The sequence below is a fragment of the Mya arenaria genome, chromosome 13 (assembly GCF_026914265.1).
Source record: "Mya arenaria isolate MELC-2E11 chromosome 13, ASM2691426v1".
Classification (NCBI taxonomy): domain Eukaryota; kingdom Metazoa; phylum Mollusca; class Bivalvia; order Myida; family Myidae; genus Mya; species Mya arenaria.
In genome coordinates, this window is record NC_069134.1 from 3,546,886 (window position 1) to 3,571,620 (window position 24,735).

Here is a 24,735-nt window from a genome sequence, read left to right on the forward strand (position 1 = left end):
ACTGAACCTTTCAATTAAAACAGTTGAAACGGAAAACAAACAAATATGACGATTCAAAGTTTATTTCAGAAAGCAATCGATCACATATGAAAACATTAATATTCACATTTACAATTATAGGATAAACACATATTTCGTTCATTATTATTCAAATTATTATAATATTTTATTAAAAATACATTGATGTTTAACATTGGAATTTCCTGGATTTTTCAGTTACATTAAAGATAATTTTCATACTGAGCACTAATATTCAAGTATTTATTAACAAATTTAAGACCAATGAGTGAATAAATTAAAAAGAAATGTTTAAAAACATTATAAATGATGGTCCTTAAGTTTCTGAAGATGGTCCGTAATGTCCCTAAATCTGGTCCGTAGTGTCCCTAAATCTGGTCCGTAATGTCTGGTCCGTAATGTCCATGGTCCGTAGTGTCCGTGACCCTCATGAAATACATTGATAAGATTGATAAAAAAATCATTCAAATCTAAATTTAAATTTAAACCCTTATTTTAAATAAAAAAAATGTTAAAAAATGTTAATAGTCGTATGTAACCATTGTAAATTTTACAAGATCATTTTTAATAATGCACTTATTACATTACCTGTAAAATGACAGGTATTGTTAACATGGTTATTAAATCGAAACTCCATTAACTTTCTTCAAATATGTAAAACATCTTTTCACATAACATTGATATAATGCCGTACTCAGTTTTGACCATATTAGTCCTGCTAAATTTTACTCTGGGTAAGTGTATTATTTAAATTGTAAGATATTTCAACTTCCTGTTTGACTTACCTGCCTATCTTTTTAGCCTTAGGTTTTGAGTTTATTTATACTCGCATTCGGGTAAGGCCCGTTCGGCGAGTGCTCTCATGACATAAGATTGTTACTCTTTTGTTATGCTTTAAATAAACAAATATTATTACAGATATATATACATGTACTGTACAACTGCAATAACCCCAGGACACCGAGACCCGACCTAAAACCTTGAATTGATGTTTTGAGTTATCCTGAGTTTTCATTTTAGTCTTTAATGAAATGCCTTATATTATATATACTGTATATATGTCGATTTAATACTACTTGACATGTTTTGATATCAAATAATTAATTTCGAAAATAAGGCATGAATTTATATAATTTGCATAGTATTTTATTGCCATATTATGTATGTATGTATGTATTTCTTTAGACCTTGTGGTCAAGGATAACCCGTGAAAGTGCAAGCACTTATTTCCAACGGGGTCCTTTGTTTTTGCTGAAGGAACAGCACGCTGAAGAGACAGTGGTGGGATACAAGGAAGTCCGGGTGCTATACCCTAGCTCTTTTTCGAAGAGACCCCTTGGTTCTTTTACGTGCTCGGTGTAAAGCACCGATACACGGGGTACAACTTTCCTGGGTTAAACCAGTACTGAGTACACCACTTTTCCAAGCACTACCCTTTAAATGCCAAGCGCCAGGCAAGGGAGCTACTTGTACCAATTTTTAACGTCTTTTGGTATGACGCGGCCAGGGATCGAACCCACGACCTCCCGCTCCGTAGGCGGACGCTTAACCACTAGGCCACGGAGACGGTCATTGCATAGACGGTCATTGCTATATTGCTAAGCGAAGTGACAAGAAATTACTATTTCCAGAAGTTTCGATGTTTACCTGTTATGGTAGGGTTACATGTAGTTATGTCTCCCCCATAAATGGGGAGACATATTGTTTTTGACCTGTCCGTCAGTCTGTACGTCACACTTCGTTTCCGCTCAATACTTGCACCCAGGAACTTCATACTTGGTATGCTTGTTGGTCATGACTAGTAGGTCAAAGGTCAAGGTCGCAATAGATATTCACTATTTAATACGGGTGAATTAAACAAACTTCACTGTTTTTGTTCGTCTCCAGTCCAAAATTACAAATTTCATGTCCATCATTTATTTTTTCTCAGATACATGTACGACCACACAATAGGGGAGGCAAGCGCTTTTTCAAAAACGCAAGCTCTAGTTAATTACTCATAATGTTTCTTATAATTAAATTCTCAACATTATCTTCCCAAATGTTGTTATAGTTATTGTTGGTCTTGCGTAGATGGTGTTTATAGGATTTACACCTCATTCATTTTCCTTTCATCTGTCATTGCAATGTTAACATCTTGCGGAAATTTTGTCAATTGTTTGTTTATTATGGAACACTTCTTCAGGAAATTGTGTGAAATTATGACCTTGAGTTATTCATAAGCTTTTGTGTATTTGTGACCTATCAATAGTACCTGGGTGCTCGACTTATTTAGGTTTCAAGTCACAGTCAGTATATTTGATATGAAAATAGAAGGAATAAAGGTTGGGACTTAGCCACGACCTTGACAAATTTGCTTTTCTTGAATTATCGTCTGCAAGAATTATCACAGTTTTACTGAATAAATGAGTATAACAACAAAACTAAAAAGAAATCAGAAGTAGTTCAACCAGGAATAATAAAAAAATGGTTCCTCACATGGGCACACCAGAGGGATTCAGACAAACTGCAAATTGTGTTATCTAAATAAACTCAGCCCTGGTGCAGGGAAATTGCTCAAAATCCTTGAGGTCAGACATATGCAGGGCATCGAAAGTCCATTTAGAACAAAATCAGTCATCAGTATCAGTATATACCTGTTTTATTTTTCAGGTCTTTGCCAGGCCACCGTTGGGTGTTCCAACTGTTTGTATGGCCTTTCAGAACACTGTGTACAGGAAGGTGAGGAGTTCTCCTGCCTGTTTGGCTGTATGCCTGGCTGGGTAGGGGACACATGTAACAGGACATGTTCAAGCTCCAGATGCAGGGAATGTATCATCAATGGAGGCCTTGAAGAATGTACAAGGCTAGTACATATAAATAATATATAATAATACAGACTAACACAGTATTATATATACAAATTTATGGTCATATTTTATTTTATATCGAGTGTGTCAATTGTTGATATCTGGCCGTAATATTAGCGGGACTGCTTCCACTGATCTGTGCATCATCTCTGACATTTACATTACGGGCATAATGCGGAGATGCGTTTACCAAAATATCAAATGCTGTCATTTTCATGATGTTTTGTCATTGAGTGACGCCATGTCAGTTTCTATTCTTACACAATCCGTTTACACAAATGGCTAAGAAAAGACATAGCGACTATATTTGAAATTTCCTGCTGGTCAAATAACCATTTTGCTCTCAAAATACTGTAAATGTCCTTAAAAACAAGCATGCAACAATAGTAGCGCCGATTGTCTTTCTTTGGGCCTATTTTCCAATTCTGTGACATGAACAATGAATACCTTAACCTTAAAAAATGTAATTCCTATTCCTATGAATAGCATTTATATGGCTGCCATTTTAGGACACCTGCTGGCGTCATGCATATACGGAAAGTGGTGTTAAAATTGCAATAATTTGTGTATTGATATATTGAAGCCGTGTTTTCAGTGGACCATTTTATTGACTTACACAACATTGTATGTAAACAGCTATGATGCAGCAGATACTGAATGTTATTTCATGTTTTTCACTCGAATTTAGCTGATTTCAAAAAGTTGTTCTTTTCTATGTGCCCTGCATGTTTGATAAGATGTATACGGTATGCGCTAAATAGTTGCTAAATAGCAAATTGATTTATAGTGACATTTTACTGCTTAAAGCTTATCAAACACTTAGGTTATTGAATGAGAACGAGCATATCTTCACTTGTTCTATTGTATAAAACTATAGCACTATGTCAGCCTATAAGTTTTAATTCATGACAATCATCATATTCAATTTGCTATTCTCATGTTTTTTCAACAAAGTAAAAGTGACATAATCAAATGTGCAAAATTTCTGATTCAGACATATCAACAGGGTTCATAATAATTGGTTTCTTTAGAAAACAACAATTTGTGTGTTTGCTGGTGTTTTGATGTTGGGTATATGTTTCATTTAATTATCCTTGTTCAGGTGTAATGCAGGACAATATGGCCGTTTCTGCAACATAACATGTAACACAAACTGCAAGGGGTTTAACAGCATAAATGACACATGTGACTTCTACGGTAACTGTTTGTTCGGATGTAAGCCATTTTGGAGCGGCCCCATGTGTGACCAACACATTTGTCCCATAGAGCGATGTAATCACTGTGGGATGTCACTTACAAATCATAAAGAGTGCAAGCAATGTCATGAAGGTAACTTCACACACTTCATAATAATTCCCCTCATAATAGACGATTGGTACATTATAGTCAGCAACGTTAACAAATGCAACTTTACAGCCATGTAGTTAAAATCCTTTCTGCATCTAAATGTTGAATCAATAAAGGTCTCTTTTTTAGCTGTACAAATTTTTATTACTATGATGGTGAAGAAAGCATGAACTACCATGAAGGCATTTGGAGGGTAGAAAATAATTACTGTTGTCAATGAGTTCCAGGGGAAAGAACCCTTGAATACGCTTAAGCCCTAAACCCTTTAGGCAAAAGAGACAAATTAACCTCATTATAGGTGACATACTTCCTCATTTCCATTATTTTAATTCTGCATTTGAGTCTTTATTATAACGCTATTTTTAGGATATTTCTGGGAAAAAGAGAGAGCAGTGTGCACACATACACATTGCACTATTACGAACTGTTCGACCTGCAGCTTAAATAAGTGCCATGTGTGTCAATCTGGTTTTTATCCTGCCCTGAATGGAGCAGTGTGTAACTCTTGTGATGACCGCCACTGTAACGGTACATGTAACCAGAGTACCGGGGACTGTCCAGATGGCTGTAAGGCTGGCTGGTATGGACAAGGCTCCTTCTGTAATCTGGAGTGTAAGGTGAACAACTGTACACAGTGTGCCCTCGGGTTCATGAACACAGAACTGTGCCTGCGATGCAATCCTGGCTACTATGTGAATGATGGTGGCTGTACAATATGTCCCGAGAATTGTAAAGACAACCTCTGTGATGTGGCAAAAAGCACTTGTAAAAATGGTTGTAAGGCTGGTTACCATGGTGTCAATTGCGAATGGAATTGTAACAGTGTCTGTGACAATGGGGAATGTGATCCGGATACTGGCAATTGTAGCTGTAAGGATGGCTGGTTTTCTGATAGATGTGACCGGTTGTGCCCCAAGTACTGTTCATCTGACGGTTGTGCCTCATACAATGTCACTGTTGGCTGTGCCAGTTGTGAACCAGGCAGATATGGCAGAGACTGTGAACTGAAATGCAGTTCTAACTGTATGGCTCAACCCTCCAACAACTACATAGACTGCAATAAGTTGAACGGTTCCTGTGTTGGATTGTGCAAGAGTGGATTCTATGGTCACAACTGCTCCACCACATGTCCAGGTAGTTGTGGGGGCAGCTGTGATCAGAACACAGGGATGTGTAATTCTAGCTGCGATATCCACAACTACGGCAAGCTGTGTCCCCCTTGCCCCCAGAACTGTGTACGTTCCCAGCATGTCAATAATAGAACGTGTGATATGGACACAGGGAAATGTAACCTAGGCTGTGTTGCAGGATTCTATGGGCCGTTTTGCAATATAACCTGTGATGCAAACAAACATTGTAAGGACAACAAATGTGATGATTCAGGGAAATGTGAGTTGGAGTGTGACCAATATGGTATCTGTGTGGGTGACTGTCAGGCGGGCTTCTTTGGGCAGAAGTGTGACAAGAAATGTAGCTCTACATGCATGGGTGGCGTTTGTTCGAAGGAATTCGGTAAGGGGGTATGCACGACCTGTTGATTTTCAAATAACAGAGCGGGTATGAACTTGTATGGATAGATGAGACAGAAGTAACAACCCTAAAATATTTTTCATTTGAATTAATGTTATTATTAAAGATCTTAATCTGTTTTTAGCTCGACTATTCGAAGAATATGGAGGGCTTTAATACTCGCCCAAGCGTCCGCATCGGCGTCAGGTTAATGTTTTAGGGCAAGTTGGGATTTTCACTTACGACTTCAATACCCTTCATTCAATTCACTTAATACTTCACACAGTTGTTAAGGGCCAACACATAATGAGGTAATATAACTCCATATGACCCTTTATACAAATTATGGCTCCTGATTGACTATGGAACTTAGGTTAAAGTTAAAGGCAGCGTCAAAGTCACCTTATGTATCGAATCAATTTAGCTAGATTTGACATAAAGTGACCAAACTTGAAATAAAGGAACAGTTTATGGAGACCTTTCATGGGAATTCATTTGAGGCTCCTAGGATCAAGGTCAAGGTCAAAGTAACTATTAATAGAAAAAGGGTTCTTATTGAATAACTTAAGTAAAGGTCTACATATTGTGACCAAACTTGGTATATAGTAAGAGTTTATAGAGACCTCTCCTGAGATTGTGTTTTGGGTCAGAGAGTTATGGTCTAGGTCAAGGTCACTATTGCTAAAAATAGAAAAATGGTTAGTACTGAATAACTTAAGTAAGGGTTGACATAGTGTGACCGAACTTGGTATATAGGACAAGTTTATGGAGACCTTTCATTCGATTGCCTTTTGGCCCCCTAGATTCAAGGTCACATTTTTCATGTGATACTTTGTTCGCTCATATGAACAAATAGAAGAAAGTAGTTGAAACTGAATCTCTTCTGCCAACCATTAACAACCCGGTTTTGTCACACCGTGATTCTTGTTCACTTTTTAATGTGATTTTTTTATTGCTTTTGACAGGCACATATCACATCATTATTGTATTCACTTCTAAGTCAAAGCAGCATAGTCGAGCGTGCTGTCTGACGACAGCTCTTGTCTTTTTTACGATGAGGAAGATTCAATACTAAACTACACAACATTCTTTATCATTTATTATATGATGTCATAAATGTTTTGTAAGTGTTTAATAAGCTCATCCTAAATCCCAATGTACCATTTAAAAGAAAAGTTTTTCTCAAGATATTCTTTATCTTGCATTACACCTTGACTTGGTTAGGTTCATGTGTGTATGGGTGCCTGGATGTGGTGATGTACGGTACTCAGTGTGACAAGCTGTGTCCGGTGACGTGTGTGAACCAGTCATGTGACCGCCAGACTGGACACTGCATCACTTGCGGGATCGGCAAATATGGCAGCACCTGCACTGATGGTTTGTTACAGTATGAAAAAGTGGCTTTGTCAAACATTTAGTATAATTTCCTAAGAGCCTCCTCACATCTTCATGACTATATGAAATACATAGGTAAAGTGGAATTAATAATTTTTAAATTGAATGTAATACAAACAAGTCTTTGTACATTTATCATGTGGTTCCAATGGCAAATGCCCCCTCTCTGCTGGATGTGAGGTGGGATGGACAGGGGCAAAGTGCCTACAGGGTAAGTGCAAATTTTAAATCCTCACATATTTTTTAACCACACATTCAAACGTCTTTGATAAAGCGTGATAATGAAAAAAAAAAGATTTATTTAAACTACTTTGTGCAGGTTCCCAAAGTAGCAACCAAATGAATTCGGCTGAGAGATCCAACCTTGCCATTGCCCTTGGTGTGAGTGTTTCTGTGGTGCTGGTCATCGTAGTCCTGGTGGCCATTTTCTACTGGTGGAGGAGGAAATCCCACAAGATGACTTCACGTAATGAACCTGAGCCAGCTGTGGTCTCCACAGCTACTATTGTGAGTACAGAATTGAGTTGTTGAGATCTTCAAGGTCACCACAGCCACTGTTGTGAGTACAGATTTCAGTTGTTGAGATCTTTAAGGTCTCCACAGCCACTTTAGTGAGTACAGATTTCAGATGTTCAGATCTTCAAGGTCTCCACAGCCACTTTAGTGAGTACAGATTTCAGATGTTGAGATCTCCAAGGTCTACACAGCCACTTTAGTGAGTGCAGATTTCAGATATTGTGATCTTCAAAGTCTCCACAGGCACTATAGTGAGTACATATTTCAGTTGTTGAGATCTTCAAGGTCTTCACAGCCACTGTTGTGAGTACATATTTCAGTTGTTGAGATCTTCAAGGTCTCCACAGCCACTTTAGTGAGTGCAGATTTCAGTTGTTGAGATCTTCAAGGTCTCCACAGCCACTGTTGTGAGTACAGATTTCAGTTGTTGAGATCATCAAGGTCTCCACAGCCACTGTTGTGAGTACAGATTTCAGTTGTTGAGATCTTCAAGGTCTCCACAGCCACTTTAGTGAGTACAGATTTCAGTTGTTGAGATCTTCAAGGTCTCCACAGCCACTATAGTGAGTACATATTTCAGTTGTTGAGATCATCAAGGTCTCTACAGCCACTTTAGTGAGTGCAGATTTCAGTTGTTGAGATCATCAAGGTCTCCACAGCCACTATAGTGAGTGCAGATTTCAGTTGTTGAGATCTTCAAGGTCTCCACATCCACTGTTGTGAGTACATATTTCAGTTGTTGAGATCATCAAGGTCTCTACAGCCACATTAGTGAGTACAGATTTCAGTTGTTGAGATCTTCAAGGTCTCCACAGCCACTGTTGTGAGTACAGATTTCAGTTGTTGAGATCTTTAAGGTCTCCACAGCCACTGTTGTGAGTACAGATTTCAGTTGTTGAGATCTTTAAGGTCTCCACAGCCACTATAGTGAGTACATATTTCAGTTGTTGAGATCATCAAGGTCTCCACAGCCACATTAGTGAGTACAGATTTCAGTTGTTGAGATCTTCAAGGTCTCCACAGACACTGTTGTGAGTACAGATTTCAGTTGTTGAGATCTTCAGTTGTTGAAATCTTCAAGGTCTCCACAGCCACTGTTGTGAGTACAGATTTCAGATGTTGAGATCTCCAAGGTCTCCACAGCCACTTTAGTGAGTGCAGATTTCAGATGTTGTGGTTTTCAAAGTCTCCACATGCACTATTTTGAGTACATATTTAAGGTGGGGGTCTTGAAGGATCCCACAGCCACTTTAGTGAGTAAAGGTTTCAGTTGTTGAACTCTTTAAGGTCTCCACAGCCACTTTAGTGAGTACAGATTTCAGATGCTGTGGTCTTCAAGGACTCCACAGCCACTATTGTGAGTACATATTTAAGGTGGTGGGATCTTCAAGGACCTTACAGCCACTTTAGTGAGTACATATCTCAGATGTTGTTTTTTTTTCAAAAAGGTGCTATGGGTACAGTTTTCTACATTATTTTTTCAAAACAATGAATAAGATCAAGCTGCATGAATTATTTTTGAATCTTACACTGAGTCACACTTTCTATGTAAAAGACACTTTGAGCCCAAGCATGTTTGTCATATCTGAGTGTGTCTCATTTTGTTTTACACTTTACCTTAATGCACTTGCTGAAATTTCATGGTTTATTCAGGAAGCCATGGGCAGTGGACTGGATGAGCCAGGTTCAGGGGACAGTGATAGGGACAGTGCCCGCAGTGACATCAAGCTGCTTGCAGAGGAGACATCAAGTCTCCGGGTGACGTCAGTTTCGAGTCTCAGGGAGAGCCACCCCAACAGACTGTACGAGGGGCAGGTGCTGGTTGGAGGGACTTTCCATGACTGCTGTGTCCACATCACTCATCTTGGGGGTGAGCAAAATTATTCTTTCTGTAGTATTGATCCTAGCTGGAAATAAAATAATTTATTAATTTACTAAGATTAAACATGTAGCAATAATTTAAACAATATATATAAAAATAAATAACAAATTAAAACTGTTCAATATTTAGGTACTCCGAGAACAAAAATGGCAGTCCTTGACTGTGCGGTTAATAAAGTACATTTCAGGCAGACTGGTAGTATTTTGAAAAATACCATTTATATCAACCAATTGGTCTTGAATCATTGTATGCTGATGGAAAATTTTGTAGTTATGGTGCAGTTCCAACTAAAAATATTTCAAAAATAGTGCTAAAAGGGTTCCGATTTAGGTTCTATACCAGTATATTGTTATGCGATGAATTGCGATCCGAACATATCCGAAGATGTTGCGTTTATCGATTGATAAACGCAATTGCCGAAAGGCAGTTCATTTAAGGAATGGAAGTTGTGATGTAAATATTATCTCATGAAATTATAAATTAAATAACAAGAAGAATATTATAATGTTATGTTCTTTACAAGGTAAAAAGAAACTGATTTCTTTTAATAGTTGGCTGTTACATAATATGAAGATTAATATTTTTTTGTGATTTTGTCAGAATCTGTCACATCCATTTTGCTTTTCAGAAGTAGAGTCAAAATCCAAGGAAGTCTGGAGACGCCTTATGAATGAGACTGAGATACAAAAGCTGTCATGCTCACACTCAAATGTTGTACAGCTCTTACAAACATACCAAAATAGGAGTAAGTGGTCTTGATTAGGAAGTCTGAGTATAAAACTTGTTGATTTTATTTACTTATAGGTTATAAATTATACTGATATTGAACAAAAAAACCCTGTTGTTTAAGCGTAAACAATACTGTTGATTTTCCTTGCCAAATTTCCATTGAATACTAGTTTTGTGTTGTGGTTCTAAAGGTTTTCCCCCCAAAATTAGATTTCCTCTTGTTTCCCAAGGTATATTCTGTGTGGCGTTTGATGTGTGTATGAGGAACAGTCTCCAGGACTACCTGCTGGCCATGCCCTCTGGTCGTAAAGGCAACCGAGACATTGTCGTTCCATTGACCAAGATATGTGTGGACATTGCTGCCGCACTCGGCCATTTGCACAGTCTGCATGTAAACTGCCTATATTATTCCCCACAGCTTGTTGTATGGTCAATTTAGATATCTTTCGCATTAAGTAGTGAAAATGACTTGTTATCATTTGTAAATAGCTGTCTTTTTATCCCTGAAATTTGTTGTTCTACTTTGCAGTTGTTGCTTCTTCTGTTGTATCTAAACAATTGAATAATTACTTGTTAACCATGTTTATTATTACCTAGATTAAACAACAACAATTTATTTCAAATTTCTATTTCATTATCCAGGTGTTACATCGACAGTTGAGGCTCTGCCATGTGTACCTGACTGCTGCAGGGCAGGCGAAATTGGGGGACTTCTACTGGGCAAAGATGGTCTCTGGTACTGACACCCAGGTAGGAAAAGTGTGCGTGAAGGAATACTTGTTGGAAACAGTTATGGTACCAGAAGGAAATAAAAGCTAGTCATTCTGTAATGAGGAAGTAAAGCAAGTCATACATATTGATACAGGTTATTATCCCCCGCCTTGAAAAGGCGAGGGGATATAGTAATGGTAGGCGCTATTCCATGCGTGTGTGCGTGTGTGTGTGCGTGCGTGTGTGTGTGTGTCCGTCCGTCCCACATTCATTTCTTTGCATCTCCTCTTACATTTCTCGTGCGATTTCTAACAAACTTTCACAGATTGATGATCATAAAGTGAAGCAGCGCATATTGTCGGGCTTTTGCGATTCGACCATTTTTAATGAGTTATAGCCCTTTGTTTATTTTACATTTAAAAATGGTTTCTTCGCAACTCCTCTTACGTTTTTCATGCGATTTCTACCAAACTTTCACAGATTGATGATCATAAAGTGAAGCAGCGCATATTATCGGGCTTTCCTGATTCGACCATTTTTTAAAGAGTTATTGCTCTTTGCTTATTTTACATTTAAAAATGGTTTCTTCGCAACTCCTCTTACGTTTTTCATGCGATTTCTACCAAACTTTTACAGATTGATGATCATAAAGTGAAGCAGCGCATATTATCGGGCTTTTCCAATTCGACCATTTTAATGAGTTATAGCCCTTTGTTTATTTTACATTTAAAATTGGTTTCTTCGCAACTCCTCTTACGTTTTTCATGCGATTTCTACCAAACTTTCACAGATTGATGATCATAAAGTGAAGCAGTGGATATTGTCTGGCTTTTGCGATTTGACCATTTGTGAAAGAGTTATTGCTCTTTGCTTATTTTACATTTAAAATTGGTTTCTTCGCAACTCCTCTTACGTTTTTCATGCGATTTCTACCAAACTTTCACAGATTGATGATCATAAAGTGAAGCAGTGCATATTGTCTGGCTTTTGCGATTTGACCATTTGTGAAAGAGTTATTGCCCTTTGCTTATTTTACATTTAAAATTGGTTTCTTCGCAACTCCTCTTACGTTTTTCATGCGATTTCTACCAAACTTTCACAAGTTGATGATCATAAAGTGAAGCAGTGCATATTGTCTGGCTTTTGCGATTTGACCATTTGTGAAAGAGTTATTGCCCTTTGCTTATTTTACATTTAAAATTGGTTTCTTCGCAAATCCTCTTACGTTTTTCATGCGATTTCTACCAAACTTTCACAGATTGATGACCATATAGTGACGCAGCGCAATTTGTCGGGCTTTCCTGATTCGACCATTTTTAAAAGAGTTATTGCTCTTTGCTTATTTTACATTTAAAATTGGTTTCTTCGCAACTCCTCTTACGTTTTTCATGCAATTTCTACCAAACTTTCACATATTGATGACTATATAATGACGCAGCGCATATTTTCGGGCTATCGCGATTCGACCATTTTTGAAAGAGTTATTGCCCTTTCTTTATTTACATTTAAAATTGGTTTCTTTGCAACTCCTCTTACGTTTATGACTATATAGTGACATAGTACATATTGTCAGGCTTTGCAATTTGACCTTTTTTAAAAGAGTTATTGCCTTTCTTAATTTTACGCATTTCTTATGTTCCTGAGAAACTACCCTTACCATTGATTGGCTTTCGTTACAAAAAATGTCCCAATGAGGCGGGGAATATAGCTGTCTGTGACCGCTCTTGTTATCTTTAGCTCGACTATTCGAAGAATAAGGAGGACTTTATTATTCGCCTCGGCGTCGGTGTCGGCATCGACGTCCGGTTAAAGTTTTAGGGCAAATTCGGATTATAACTTACAACTTCAATACCCTTCATTCAATTCACTTAATAATTCACACAGTTGTTAAGGGCCAACACATAATGAGGTAATATAACTCCATAGTATCCTTTATACAAATTATGGCTCCTGGTTGACTATGGAACTTAGGTTAAAGTTTAAGGGCAGGTGGGGATATTTATTAATAACTTTTATACCCTTCATTCAATTGACTCTATACTTCACGCAGTTGTTCAGGACCATCACACAATAAGGTTACATATCTCCATATTATCCTTAAAACAAGTTATGGCCCCTGATTGACTTAGGAACTTAGGTTAAAGTTTTAGGGCAGTTAAAGTTGTAGGGCAGTTAAAGTTGTAGGGCAAGTTGGGATTTTGATAAAAGAGACTTCTATACCCTTCATTCAATGCACTTAATACTTTGCACAATTAATGACGACCATCTTACAATAAGATCACATAACTCCATTTTAACCCTAAATACAAATAATGGCCCTTGATTTTTTTTTCTTTTGAATTTCTTTTGACAGGCATGTTTTTATATTCTTAACCAGGTTTTCATAAAGGGAAAACAAGTTATTGGAATGGCTTGGGTCATTGTTCGGGCAGCTGGTGGGAGGCAGCGTCAAAGTCACTATATGTATCGAATAATTTTAGCTAGGTTTGACATAAAGTGACCAAACTTGGAATATAGGAAAAGTTTATGGAGACCTTTCATGGGAATTAATTTGAGGCCCCCAGAATCAAGGTCAAGGTCAAAGTTACTATTAATAGAAAAAGGGTTGGTATTGAATAATTTAAGTAAAGGTCTACATATTGTGACCAAACTTGGTATACAGGAAGAGTTTATAGAGACCTTTCCTAAGATTCTATTTTGGGCCGGAGAGTCATGGTCTAGGTCAAGGTCACTGTTGCAAAAATAGATACATGGTTAGTACTGAATAACTTAAGTAAGGGTTGACAAAGTGTGACCAAACTTGGTATATAGGCCAAGTTTATGCAGAGCTTTTATAGGATTGCCTTTTGTCCCTCTAGGGTCAAAGTCGCTGTTACTAAAAATAGACTACTGTTCAGTCCTGAATAACTTTAGTTATGGTTGACATACTGTGACCAAACTTGATATGTAGGAAGAGTTTATGTAGAACTTACATTGGAATGTGATTACGGCCCTTAGGACCAATGTCACTATTACAAAAAAAAAATGAAGAAAGCAGTTGAAACTGAATCTTTTTCTGTCAATCATAAAAAATCTGGTTTTGTCACATCACGGCTCTTGTTCACTTTTTAATTTGAATTTTTATTGCTTTTGACAGGCACATATTGCATCATTATTGTATTCACTTTAAGTCAAAGTGGCGGAGTCGAGCGCGCTGTCTTACGACAGCTCTTTTTTATATGCTTATAATGACCTATTATTGTTTTGCCTGCGGCGTTCGTTAGGATGGGCAGCTATTAGTATGTTGTCCGATTGATACTGTAAGAATCCTTTGTCCAATCATCGCCAAATTTGGTCAGAATGTGTATATGCATACTATTTTAGCCATGTTCGATAACCAGCCATAGCGCTCTAGTCACTGGAGAGTTATCGGTCTCTAATTATAAAAATACCTAAAACTGATCTTGTCTGATCAATAACTTTAGAAGCCCCATTCCAGTCATCACAAAATTTGTCCACAATGTGAATTGGAATATTATCGTATACAAGTTTGTTAACCAGCAATATTGCTTGAGTCACTCTTTTATAATAGAAATTACTTAAAATCGGTCTTTTCTGATCACTTTTTTTAGGATCATTTCCAAATAAGGTCATAATGTGTTTACAAGTGCAAAATATCTCAGTCAGGTTCAATAATCAGCATATTTGTGACAGTTGGTGCTCTTGTTGTTTTTTTCTGTTTGAAATAATAAAAAGTCTAAATAAGTTGCCAAGTAAAGTAAACAATGACCTTTACTGCTCTGTAACATTCTGGTAATACGCTATTTTAAACAACGACAAATTTATATTGATTGGGGGTGCTATGACTGTGGTTTAGATGTTAAGATATCTATTTCACATTCAAGATGACCAGCGTCTGACCTATCGAACACTACTGTGTGGCCTCTGATAGTGAACATTTGTACTCCAGGTTCCACATCTGATTCATTATATTACCAGTAAGATGTCAACAAAATGAGTTTGGATGAATGTCAGAGTATCAATGTGATATATCCTCTATGCGTGTGTTACAGACAGTAGAGGAGTATGGACGAATGTGAGAGTATCAATGTGATATTTCCTCTATGTGTGTGTTACAGACATTAGAGGAATTTGTGGTTGAGGGCGGAAAGACGCGGCTGGCCCCAGAGACCCTGCTGAACTCACATTACACAGATAAGACCGACATGTAAGCCCATTTCTAAATATTCCATAGTCGAAGGTCAGTGATTGGATTGCATTTAATTTGATGTACTCAAATTTTCAAAGCAAATGACACTTCCAGGTTCAAAACAATAGTGTCTCTTCCTGATATATTATTTTATAATCCATAATTATATGTCTATTGTTGAGTGTTTATTCGGCTATGCAATTTGTCCAAATATTTCACAGTTTCTTATTCTTGTAACAACACAATAACGAACACGTGTTTGATTGTCGGCTGAGAGTTAACATCAAACAGATGCCAGCATCGGTAAACCCTTCTTTGATGTCGTTTGGCACTTGCAGCTCTTATCTCATTAGTATTCATAGATAAAGAGACCATCCCGTTCTCACACAACTATCGTACATTTTTTTTAATAATATAGAAATAAAAAGTTACTTAACCATTATGAAATAAAAAGGTATTAACAACTATTAAACATATTAATAAGTTCTAGTTTGTTGTCTTCTTTACTTGAAATTTATCACATTTATCTGGTTTTCTTATACAAATTAACCCTAGATTAATGCATTAAATTTCACCCCGACTTATGGACGAATTCATCCAAATTCCTGACTTTTTGGACCAAAAATAGACCCTTGACTTATGGCCGAGGTTGACTTATGTCCGAGTAAATAAATGGTATATCGGAATGGATTATCACATCAAGTCTACCTGTAAAGTGATAATTATGAGAAGGAATGGGCACTAACTTTATGTATGTGTAATGCAATGCTTTCTTTTATTATCCCACTATACCTCTTTATTGTGACTATTGAAAGTCATGGTATCGAGGCAGGTATTCAGTATTTTTAAGAATTCCATGTCTGATTTTTAGGAATTTCTTTCATTGTGCAAGTAAAGTAACGTGTCTGAAGCACAGTTCAAAATTCAACCAGTTTATGTGTGTAAAACATATTGTTTAATATGTGTTATTTCAAAACTCTTTTTGTCATGAATTGTGTTATTAGTTATACTAAATAAACATTGGACTTCACAATTATTAATTGTTTAAATAATTGTTTACAGATGGGGTCTTGGCCTGATATGCTGGGAGGTGATGTCACTGGGGAAGGCCCCGTATGCAGGTCTAGATGAGCAGACGTACAGACAGACAGTGCTGGATGGATCACGCCCACCCATGTGTGCCTATATGCATATGTACATGTATGTCATCATATCTTTATGATAGTGTATTGTTGTACTATAAAACCTAAGTGAAGGTGATGTGCAGTTCTTTGATTTCATTTGGTGATTGGATAAAATCGAATTCAAGACCATCACATGCAGCTGCTGCACTTCAATAGTGTTTATTCTGTTTTGCTGATATATCACATACAGTCGAACACCCTTGGCTCAAACTCCTAGGTAACGGCGAAAATACATTGAGCCTCAGGAAATTAGAGCCAATCAGTAATTCTTACTATCAGTACATAGAAATCTGTCTTTTACAATCAGTTCGAGCCAATGAGGAGATCGAGCCAAGCGAGTTCTAGCCAATGGGGTTTGACTGTAATTCTTTGATGTGTAAATTGATAGGAATATTTCTCGACCTGTTTCTAGGTATCGTGTGCTGAAGAGCTGCTGGCAATATTACCCGGATGACAGACCAAATGCAGAGCAAGTGCTCAACCAGCTCCTGGATGTTCAGGTAGAAATAATCTTGAACGGATCTTCAAATTTGTATGTAGGAGCAGTATCAATGAATAATATGAAGAAATTGTGAGCTTACAATAGTAAATCGTATGCTTATGTGTTGACTTGATTCTTGTTCATAATTACCAATTGTGTGATGACAATAAAAAAGGAGTTCCATACGGGTACTTGATTTAGAATTTTCAGCATGGCCAAATTTTTGGAGCTACTTATCTGAGAGGCACAAACAAACACCACATACACACATACAGACACCACAAACCAACCACACACTAAAAATCGTACGTCCTAATGATTATTGGATAACATTTTGTAACGTGCGACGTCAAACAAACACCAACAGGTCCCTTCAGAGAAAAGCATGCTCGACCCTGAAGGGGTTCGCTGGTCTTTATATACACTAACTTTTCTATTCTCACAGATCCCGGGCTTTGCTAATTTGCATATTACCAAGTTAACATACGAACTACGAACGTTCTTCCGTTTATAACGGAATATTATCGTGAACGCACATCCGCCGCCTACAGCGGACCGTTACACTATGAACGCACATCCGCCGCCTACAGCGGACCATTACATTACTTTCCCTCCGAGAAGACTCGTCCCGAGTCTTGGGTCTGGGAATCTTATGGCTAAGGCAACTCCATTCCGGCCGTTGTCATTATCCCACCGCTGCCACCATTTGTAACGTGCGACGTCAAACAAACACCAACAGATCCCTTCAGAGAAAAGCATGCTCGACCCTGAAGGGTTCTGCTGGTCTTTATATACACTAACTTCTCTATTCTCACAGATCCCGGGCTTTGCTAATTTGCATATTACCAAGTTAACATACGAACGTTCTTCCGTGTATAACGGAATATTATTATGAACGCACATCCGCCGCCTACAGCGGACCGTTACACTATGAACGCACATCCGCCGCCTACAGCGGACCATTACATTACTTTCCCTCCGAGAAGACTCGTCCCGAGTCTTGGGTCTGGGAATCTTATGGCTAAGGCAACTCCATTCCGGCCGTTGTCATTATCCCACCGCTGCCACCATTTGTAACGTGCGACGTCAAACAAACACCAACAGATCCCTTCAGAGAAAAGCATGCTCGACCCTGAAGGGTTCCGCTGGTCTTTATATACACTAACTTCTCTATTCTCACAGATCCCGGGCTTTGCTAATTTTCATATTACCAAGTTAACATACGAACGTTCTTCCGTGTATAACGGAATATTATTATGAACGCACATCCGCCGCCTACAGCGGACCGTTACACTATGAACGCACATCCGCCGCCTACAGCGGACCGTTACAAATTTGTTTCAAACAGTGGTAGAGACACAGTTCTCCAAACTCAGATAAGTAGATCCAAAACATTGGCCATGCAGGAAATTCTTACCTTGCCCACGGACAAAGATAAAACGAGTACACATATGGAATTCCTTTTTCATTGTCATCACACAATTACCTCCCTTGTTGATGACTGTCATCTGTAGCATTGTGGAAACCTTGTCTTGTGGAAATATTTAGAATGCTAATTAATTATTTCTCGCTTTAAATGGCACCATAAAAAAGTTTTCACGCACCATCCAAGAAATAATGCTGCTTCTCAGAACTATTTAAAGACAGATTTGATTATAAACATAATCTGAATCACTGCGCGCATATGCATGACAACAACGAATTATCACATATCCAAACGCATTTATTTTTACTACGCACAAAAGATTTCCAGCAGTTTTTTTGACTTTATTTTGTTTAGCTGAGGTGGGAGAAAAGGCACCTACCATAGCCGCTCCTGTAAGATAGGTTCATCCCAACCCTCGTGCAGGTTCTTTTGCGGAAACTCGGTAAACCTTGTTTCCGCAAAACACCCTACGCCGGCCATGGAAGATACTTATAATCTTTCCCCGTTACTTTTTTTACTTAGAAATTCTAGTTGGGTTTTGCATGTAATTCAATTTTAAAGTGATCCATGCATGTTTCACTAAACTTTGAAGTTCCTTAAACTTAAAAGGTGTGTAATAGTCGAGTGTGCTGTCTTAGTGACAGCTCTTGTTTAAAGTTTTACTTAAAAAGAGATTTGAAGTGTTTGGTTTTCCAGACAATGAATCATTTGGCAGGGATATTGGCTACAAGACTGGTAATCTACTTCCAACCGAAGGTTTCAACAGAGGGTTAATGGCTAGAAGACTTGTTAATAATTAGTCCGTTACTATTTTCAATTTTTTCATATATTCACAGGGAAGAGTGTCTGAATCTGAAGAAACTGCCTTAGAACAAGAAAGGCGCCATGGACAACCATTGAACTCGAGACAGCCTGTGATCCAGTCCTGTGATGCTGTTAGACAGAAACGACCACAAGGGTCGGATGATGTTCGCCATTATAGTCCTGCTAGTAAATCCACTATTGATGCTCACCAAAAACAGCTGCCAAAATCAAAAGAAGATGTGTCTGTAATCCTAAACCCTAAATTTGGTGCACGGTTTGCTAACAAACAGTTTCCCTTGTATGAAAACCAACATTCCAATAAAGCCGAAGTCTGTGATCAAGATACATTTTCCACCAAACATACTGGTTTTCCCAGTGCAAATCCTGGTGCTACAGGCAGACCAAGTGCTCGACCAAAGGCCTCCTACCAGGAGCTACAACAGAAGGATCAGCGGAAGTCACCTGCCCAGCAAAACCCAACCACCCATCATCACCCGACCACCCAGACCCATCATCACCCAACCACCCAGACCCAGCATCGCCCAACCTCCAAGACCCAGCATCGCCCAAATACCCAGACCCAGCATCACCCAACTACTGAACATCCACCAAGCACTGAGACGCAGCATCAACCAACCACCCAACATCAACCAACCACACAACATCAACCAACCACCCAACATCAACCAACCACCCAACATCAACCAACCACCCAGACCCAGCATTATCCAACTGCTGAACATCCACCAAGCACTGAGACGCAGCATCAACCAACCACCCAACATCAACCAACCACCCAACATCAACCAACCACCCAACATCAACCAACCACCCAGACCCAGCATCACCCAACTACTGAACATCCACCAAGCACTGAGACGCAGCATCACCCAACTACCCAACATCAACCAACCACCCAGACCCAGCATCACCCAACTGCTAAACATCAGCCACATGCTCAATGGGGCCAGATGCACAATGATCAGCAGAGGAAACATGAACCCCTGGAGCGTCCTGGACAACTGTCAGCACACAATAAGCAGAAGAATGACAAACTTCAGGACAAATACACCAACCACTTCAGTAACCCTTCCGATACAGGAGTTTTCCCAGCCAACTACTTGATGAATAACCCTGAAAGAAACCATGATTGCACATCATCCACCACTCCTCAGCAGGCATTGAGGCCGGCTGAAAACGGTGTAAAGTTGGCAGACAGTGAAATCCTTGAGACAGAAATATAATGAATCTCAAAATGGCAGTTCCATATATACTCATTTCCGTATCTAGACTAAAATGGCAACTTAGCTGTCAATTGTTTATATTTGTGGAGAAAGTTTATTTGGGCTATTTGCCATACTTTAGTTAATGCTTTTATATATTAATTAACCATAGGTTGACTTCCAATAAGCAGAGATTTATTGGGAACATGCAGTACGAAAATCAAAGATCTGAGAGTAATTTGCCTTGTATATTCTTGTACTCATATTGCAGCCATAAACAAGTTTATGTTTTAATACAGTAAAACTGCAGTGGTTCAAACAAGCGTTCGTTTGAAAACCAGCGATCAGTTGAGGTGAAAGCTAAGTCCTGAGCATTATTCCTTCTATATTCATATAAATATACTGCCGCTGGATCGAAACCTAAATAAGTGAAGGAGTCGAGCACCATTGCCGGTCCTGAATACACAAATCATGCACAAAACCTTATGGTTACCTCAAGGTCATTATTCCACACAATTTTCCGAATGCATGTTCCAAAAAAACAAGCAATTGGCAGGTTTTTAAGTTTTCACAAGTTGTAAAAATTGCAATGACAGATGAAAGTGAATTTGAAACGTGTGAAAAACCGATTAAAACCGTTTATATTTGATAAGGGCATTTGAGAAGATACTTGTGAAAAGTTAATGATGAAAATTTAATCATAATGTTGTTTGTTTACAAAATAAGTGTTCTTTGAAAAGATAAACTTTGTTATTATCCTTTTATATTTTTTTCTTTTCCATTAAGTATACGACAGCTTTTGAGCATGTGAGCAATTTCCACAATGCTATAAATAAATAATCGGTGCCGAAACTAACGACTTAAAAAATATATTGAAAAACGTTTCATAATAGATTAAAATTGGTCTTTCGAAACATCGGATTACTAGAGGTTTTAGCTTGTTTCCCGGCGTCCTCGAGCAATCGCAGTTTTACTGTAAAACTATTTTATTTTGTAACTGTATCATAGGACACACCAGCCTGTATTGTCACTTGTGATATAATTCTATCACATTTAGTACAGCTATGAAGCCATATTACTTAAGAAATAATGCATAATGATGAAATTGTATTTCTATTTGATGTCCCTTGTTTGGCAAATCAAGAAATACTTTGTATATATTTTGTGCCATGATATTATTGAAAATTATAACTACAGCGCATTTTAATATGTATGTGTATCCAACAATTATATATGAAAGTGTCAAGTTTGAAGTTATATTTTCTACGCAGACTATGTTTATGTGTGACCCTCGTAAACTTTGCTTGTCTGTATAGCCTTAACCATGCGCCTCTAAACAGGCTCTGTGTTTATTGTTTGACCAAGTACTGGGCTTGTCTCTGTAGTTTCCAATGTAATAGTTCAAGGACAGTATTCAGATTATAGATTTGTTGCTGTAATTTATTACATGTTATTTTATATTCTATAAAGGCCCCACAATTTTCATTGTGGATGCTCTATATTAATCATCTTGTCATGGCATTCTGTAAGTTTCTAATTATTTTCTTTACAACTTTAAAACTAAAGACATCAGCTAAAAACTTCAAAATAGTTCATCACAGTAACACCTTTTTTACCACAAGTAACATAACTGTAATGTGAATATCGATAAGTGTAGAACCCGGTATAAACATATTCAAATTGAACAAGTGAATTTACTTTTTTATGCCCCCCCCCCTTCGAAGAAGAGGGGTATATTGCTTTGCACATGTTGGTCGGTCGGTCGGTAGGTCGGTCCGTCGGAAGATTAAAGCTTGTCTGAGTGATAATTTAACAATTCCTTGACATCATCAAACTTGACATGAAGATAGGGCCTGACCAGTAGATGACCCCTATTGATTTTAGGGGTCATCGGGGCAAAATGGTAAAAGGATTTTAAAGCTTGTCCGAGTGATTAATCAATAACGCCTAGACCTATGTTCATCAAACTTGACATGGGGGCTGGGCCTGACCAGTAGATGACCCCTATCGTTTATAGGGGTCATCGGGTCAAAGTCACAGTGACCTTGAATAATAAAAGGTTGTCCGATTGGTAATTTTACAATGCCTGCACCTATGGCCCTTAATCTTGATTTGGAGCTTGGGTCTGACCAGTACATGACCCCTATTGATTTTGGGGTTCATCGGGCCAAAGGTCAAGGACACATTGACCTTGAATGATTAAAAGTTGTCCGAGTGATAACTCGACAATGCCATCACCCATGGCCCTCAAAATTGACTTAGAGGTTCGGCCTGACCAGTTAATGACCCCTATTTGTCTGGGGTCGTCGGGCCAAAGGTCAAGGTTACATTGACCTTGAAGGCAAACTCGACAATTCCTGGACCTATGGTCATCAAACTTGACATGAAGGTTGGGCCTGACCAGTAGATGACCCCTCTTGATTTTGGGTTTTATCAGGTCAAAAGTGACTTTTAACACGAAAAAGTTAACAAAGCTTCTCCCAGTGATATCTCAACAAAGCCTGTACCTATGATCATCAAACTTGATTAGGGGGTTTGGCCTTTTAATCTAAGTGGTCATCGGATCAAAGGTCATGGTCACAGTGACCTTGAACGCAAAAAGCTTGTCTGTGTGATAACTTGACCTTGCCTGCACCCATGACCCTAAAACTTCACTTGGAGGTCCATGCATATTTCATTTAATTGTCCAAATAATTCTGACAACATGGCGCTCTGGGGAATAATGTTTGAAAAACATCTCTTGTATTATAAGTTTTTGAGGATTAGATGAAATATATCACATTGTGAACTGGTGTGACTGGTTAGTTTTTGAAATTGTTTAGTTGTATAAAAAAAAGTTAGAGCACTATGTACTGAAAGATGTGAATGAAAATTGAAACAACGATTACGAGCAATTATATATTGAACTCATGAACATTTGAAGAACTACAACTCTGTGGCTTGTGATACTAATTGAGGCAGTGATGCAAAATAATTTATTTTTCATCAGAGCTTGAAAAGTATGAGATGAAAGTGAATCATTAATTTATGGCAATGTTGACTTGTTACATTTTAAAAACCATAAATCTGATACCTCTTGTTTATAAATTGCTTCCCTGTACAAACAAAGTATGTTTGAAAATTATTCATAACTTATGCCAGTGTTGACTGGACATATTTTAAGGACCATAAATTTGTGACCAGTGGTTAATGCTGTGTTTCTTGAATAATTATGGAATATAAAAAATAATATTTGGGCATAGCTTTTGGCATGTAGTTTAAAGTGCTAGCTTGGTGGTCTATTTTTGTTTATGTCTTGCAATACATGACTGTATTTTGTTTGTTGTAGATTGATGTTATACGGAGCGTTTTGTTAATAAAAGAAATACTAAAACATTGATGTTTGTATTCTCTATATTTGTAAATGAGAGCAGTTCTTTTTGCTAATTTCTGTAAAGTTAACAAATATGACAAATAATAAACAGGTATTTTATAGCTGTGTCATCTTCCCTGCTTGTTGGAGTAGTTCGTTGAAGAAACTATATTCAGTTTTAAATGATTTTTTGCCAACTTGTTAAACAAGACCACCATGATGTGTACCAAAGCGTGACATATTTGTTGATTCATGACTAATTTGTTGGAATTGGAGTAATTTGTCATTTACCTTATTTTAGTGATATAGGGGAATAGAGATTGAACTTTTTCCAGTCTTTCACACACTATTGTAAATCCTTAAACTTTGTACTGATACACATGATCACCTGTCCAAGAAGTGTGCCAGTGCTTTATTTAATTCATTTTTTGTCAGTTGCGGTAAAAGCTTCCAATAGTCCAAGAAGTGTGCCAGAGCTTTATTTTTTATATTTTTTGTCAGTTGCGGTAAAAACGTTCAGACTTATTTTCCCTAAAGAAATGAATTTCATATTTAGACTAGCTATCTAAAATATTCTGCATTCGCGGCCAATTTCATTAATCAGTTTCAGAAAAATTGTCTAAAATGGTAAATAATCTGTTCTCAAATAATAACACATGTATCTTATTAGCTTCACTCTTATTTGACGAATAAGTCTGACTTCCAGAATTTATCCTAATTAACTAAAAAAATAATAAGATACCGGTGATTCGAATGAGTCTGGGCACATCAGTTGCCAAAATTAATGCAAAGTTATGACATGGCCCAAAACAGTGGCTTTAATAATTCTTCAGTTATGCCCCTTTTATAATAAAAAAAACATCAGAAAAAAGCAGTTTGGTAAACATATTCCAAGAGACAATACACTCATGTAAAGCAAGGCTCATATTTCTGACTTATGACAGTTACTACTGACTGACTTTTCTAATAATAGTTATGTTCCTTGACATTCTGAAAAGCTCATGTAAAACTTGGCCATAGCATAGTTATCATTCAAAATATTTAAATGAAAGTTTGCGCATATGTTACAAGTGACGATATGCATATGTTGAACAAAGCACATACGGTAATCTGCATTTAG

The 24,735-nt window shown here is 37.7% G+C and overlaps 1 protein-coding gene across 1 annotated transcript; it reads left to right on the plus strand.

Annotated features, from left to right (window-relative positions):
- Positions 1 to 586: 586 nt before the first annotated feature.
- On the plus strand, positions 587 to 23,737 carry LOC128213211 (uncharacterized). Its single transcript, XM_052918770.1, has 14 exons — positions 587 to 752; positions 2,671 to 2,863; positions 3,970 to 4,196; positions 4,581 to 5,726; positions 6,948 to 7,100; positions 7,438 to 7,625; positions 9,288 to 9,504; positions 10,145 to 10,261; positions 10,476 to 10,636; positions 10,888 to 10,995; positions 15,075 to 15,163; positions 16,208 to 16,345; positions 16,742 to 16,829; positions 19,073 to 23,737. The coding sequence occupies exons 1-14, from the start codon at positions 704 to 706 to the stop codon at positions 20,282 to 20,284; spliced, it is 4,086 nt and encodes a 1,361-aa protein (XP_052774730.1). The 5' UTR covers positions 587 to 703; the 3' UTR covers positions 20,285 to 23,737.
- Positions 23,738 to 24,735: the final 998 nt, after the last annotated feature.

Excerpts from the sequence above, each read along its gene's own strand:
- LOC128213211 (XM_052918770.1), top strand. The coding sequence starts at position 704 with ATGCCGTACTCAGTTTTGACCATATTAGTCCTGCTAAATTTTACTCTG. Across the intron at positions 2,864-3,969 it reads GGCCTTGAAGAATGTACAAG|GTGTAATGCAGGACAATATG; the intron begins GCTAGTACATAT and ends ATCCTTGTTCAG. Across the intron at positions 16,830-19,072 it reads ACCAGCTCCTGGATGTTCAG|GGAAGAGTGTCTGAATCTGA; the intron begins GTAGAAATAATC and ends ATATATTCACAG.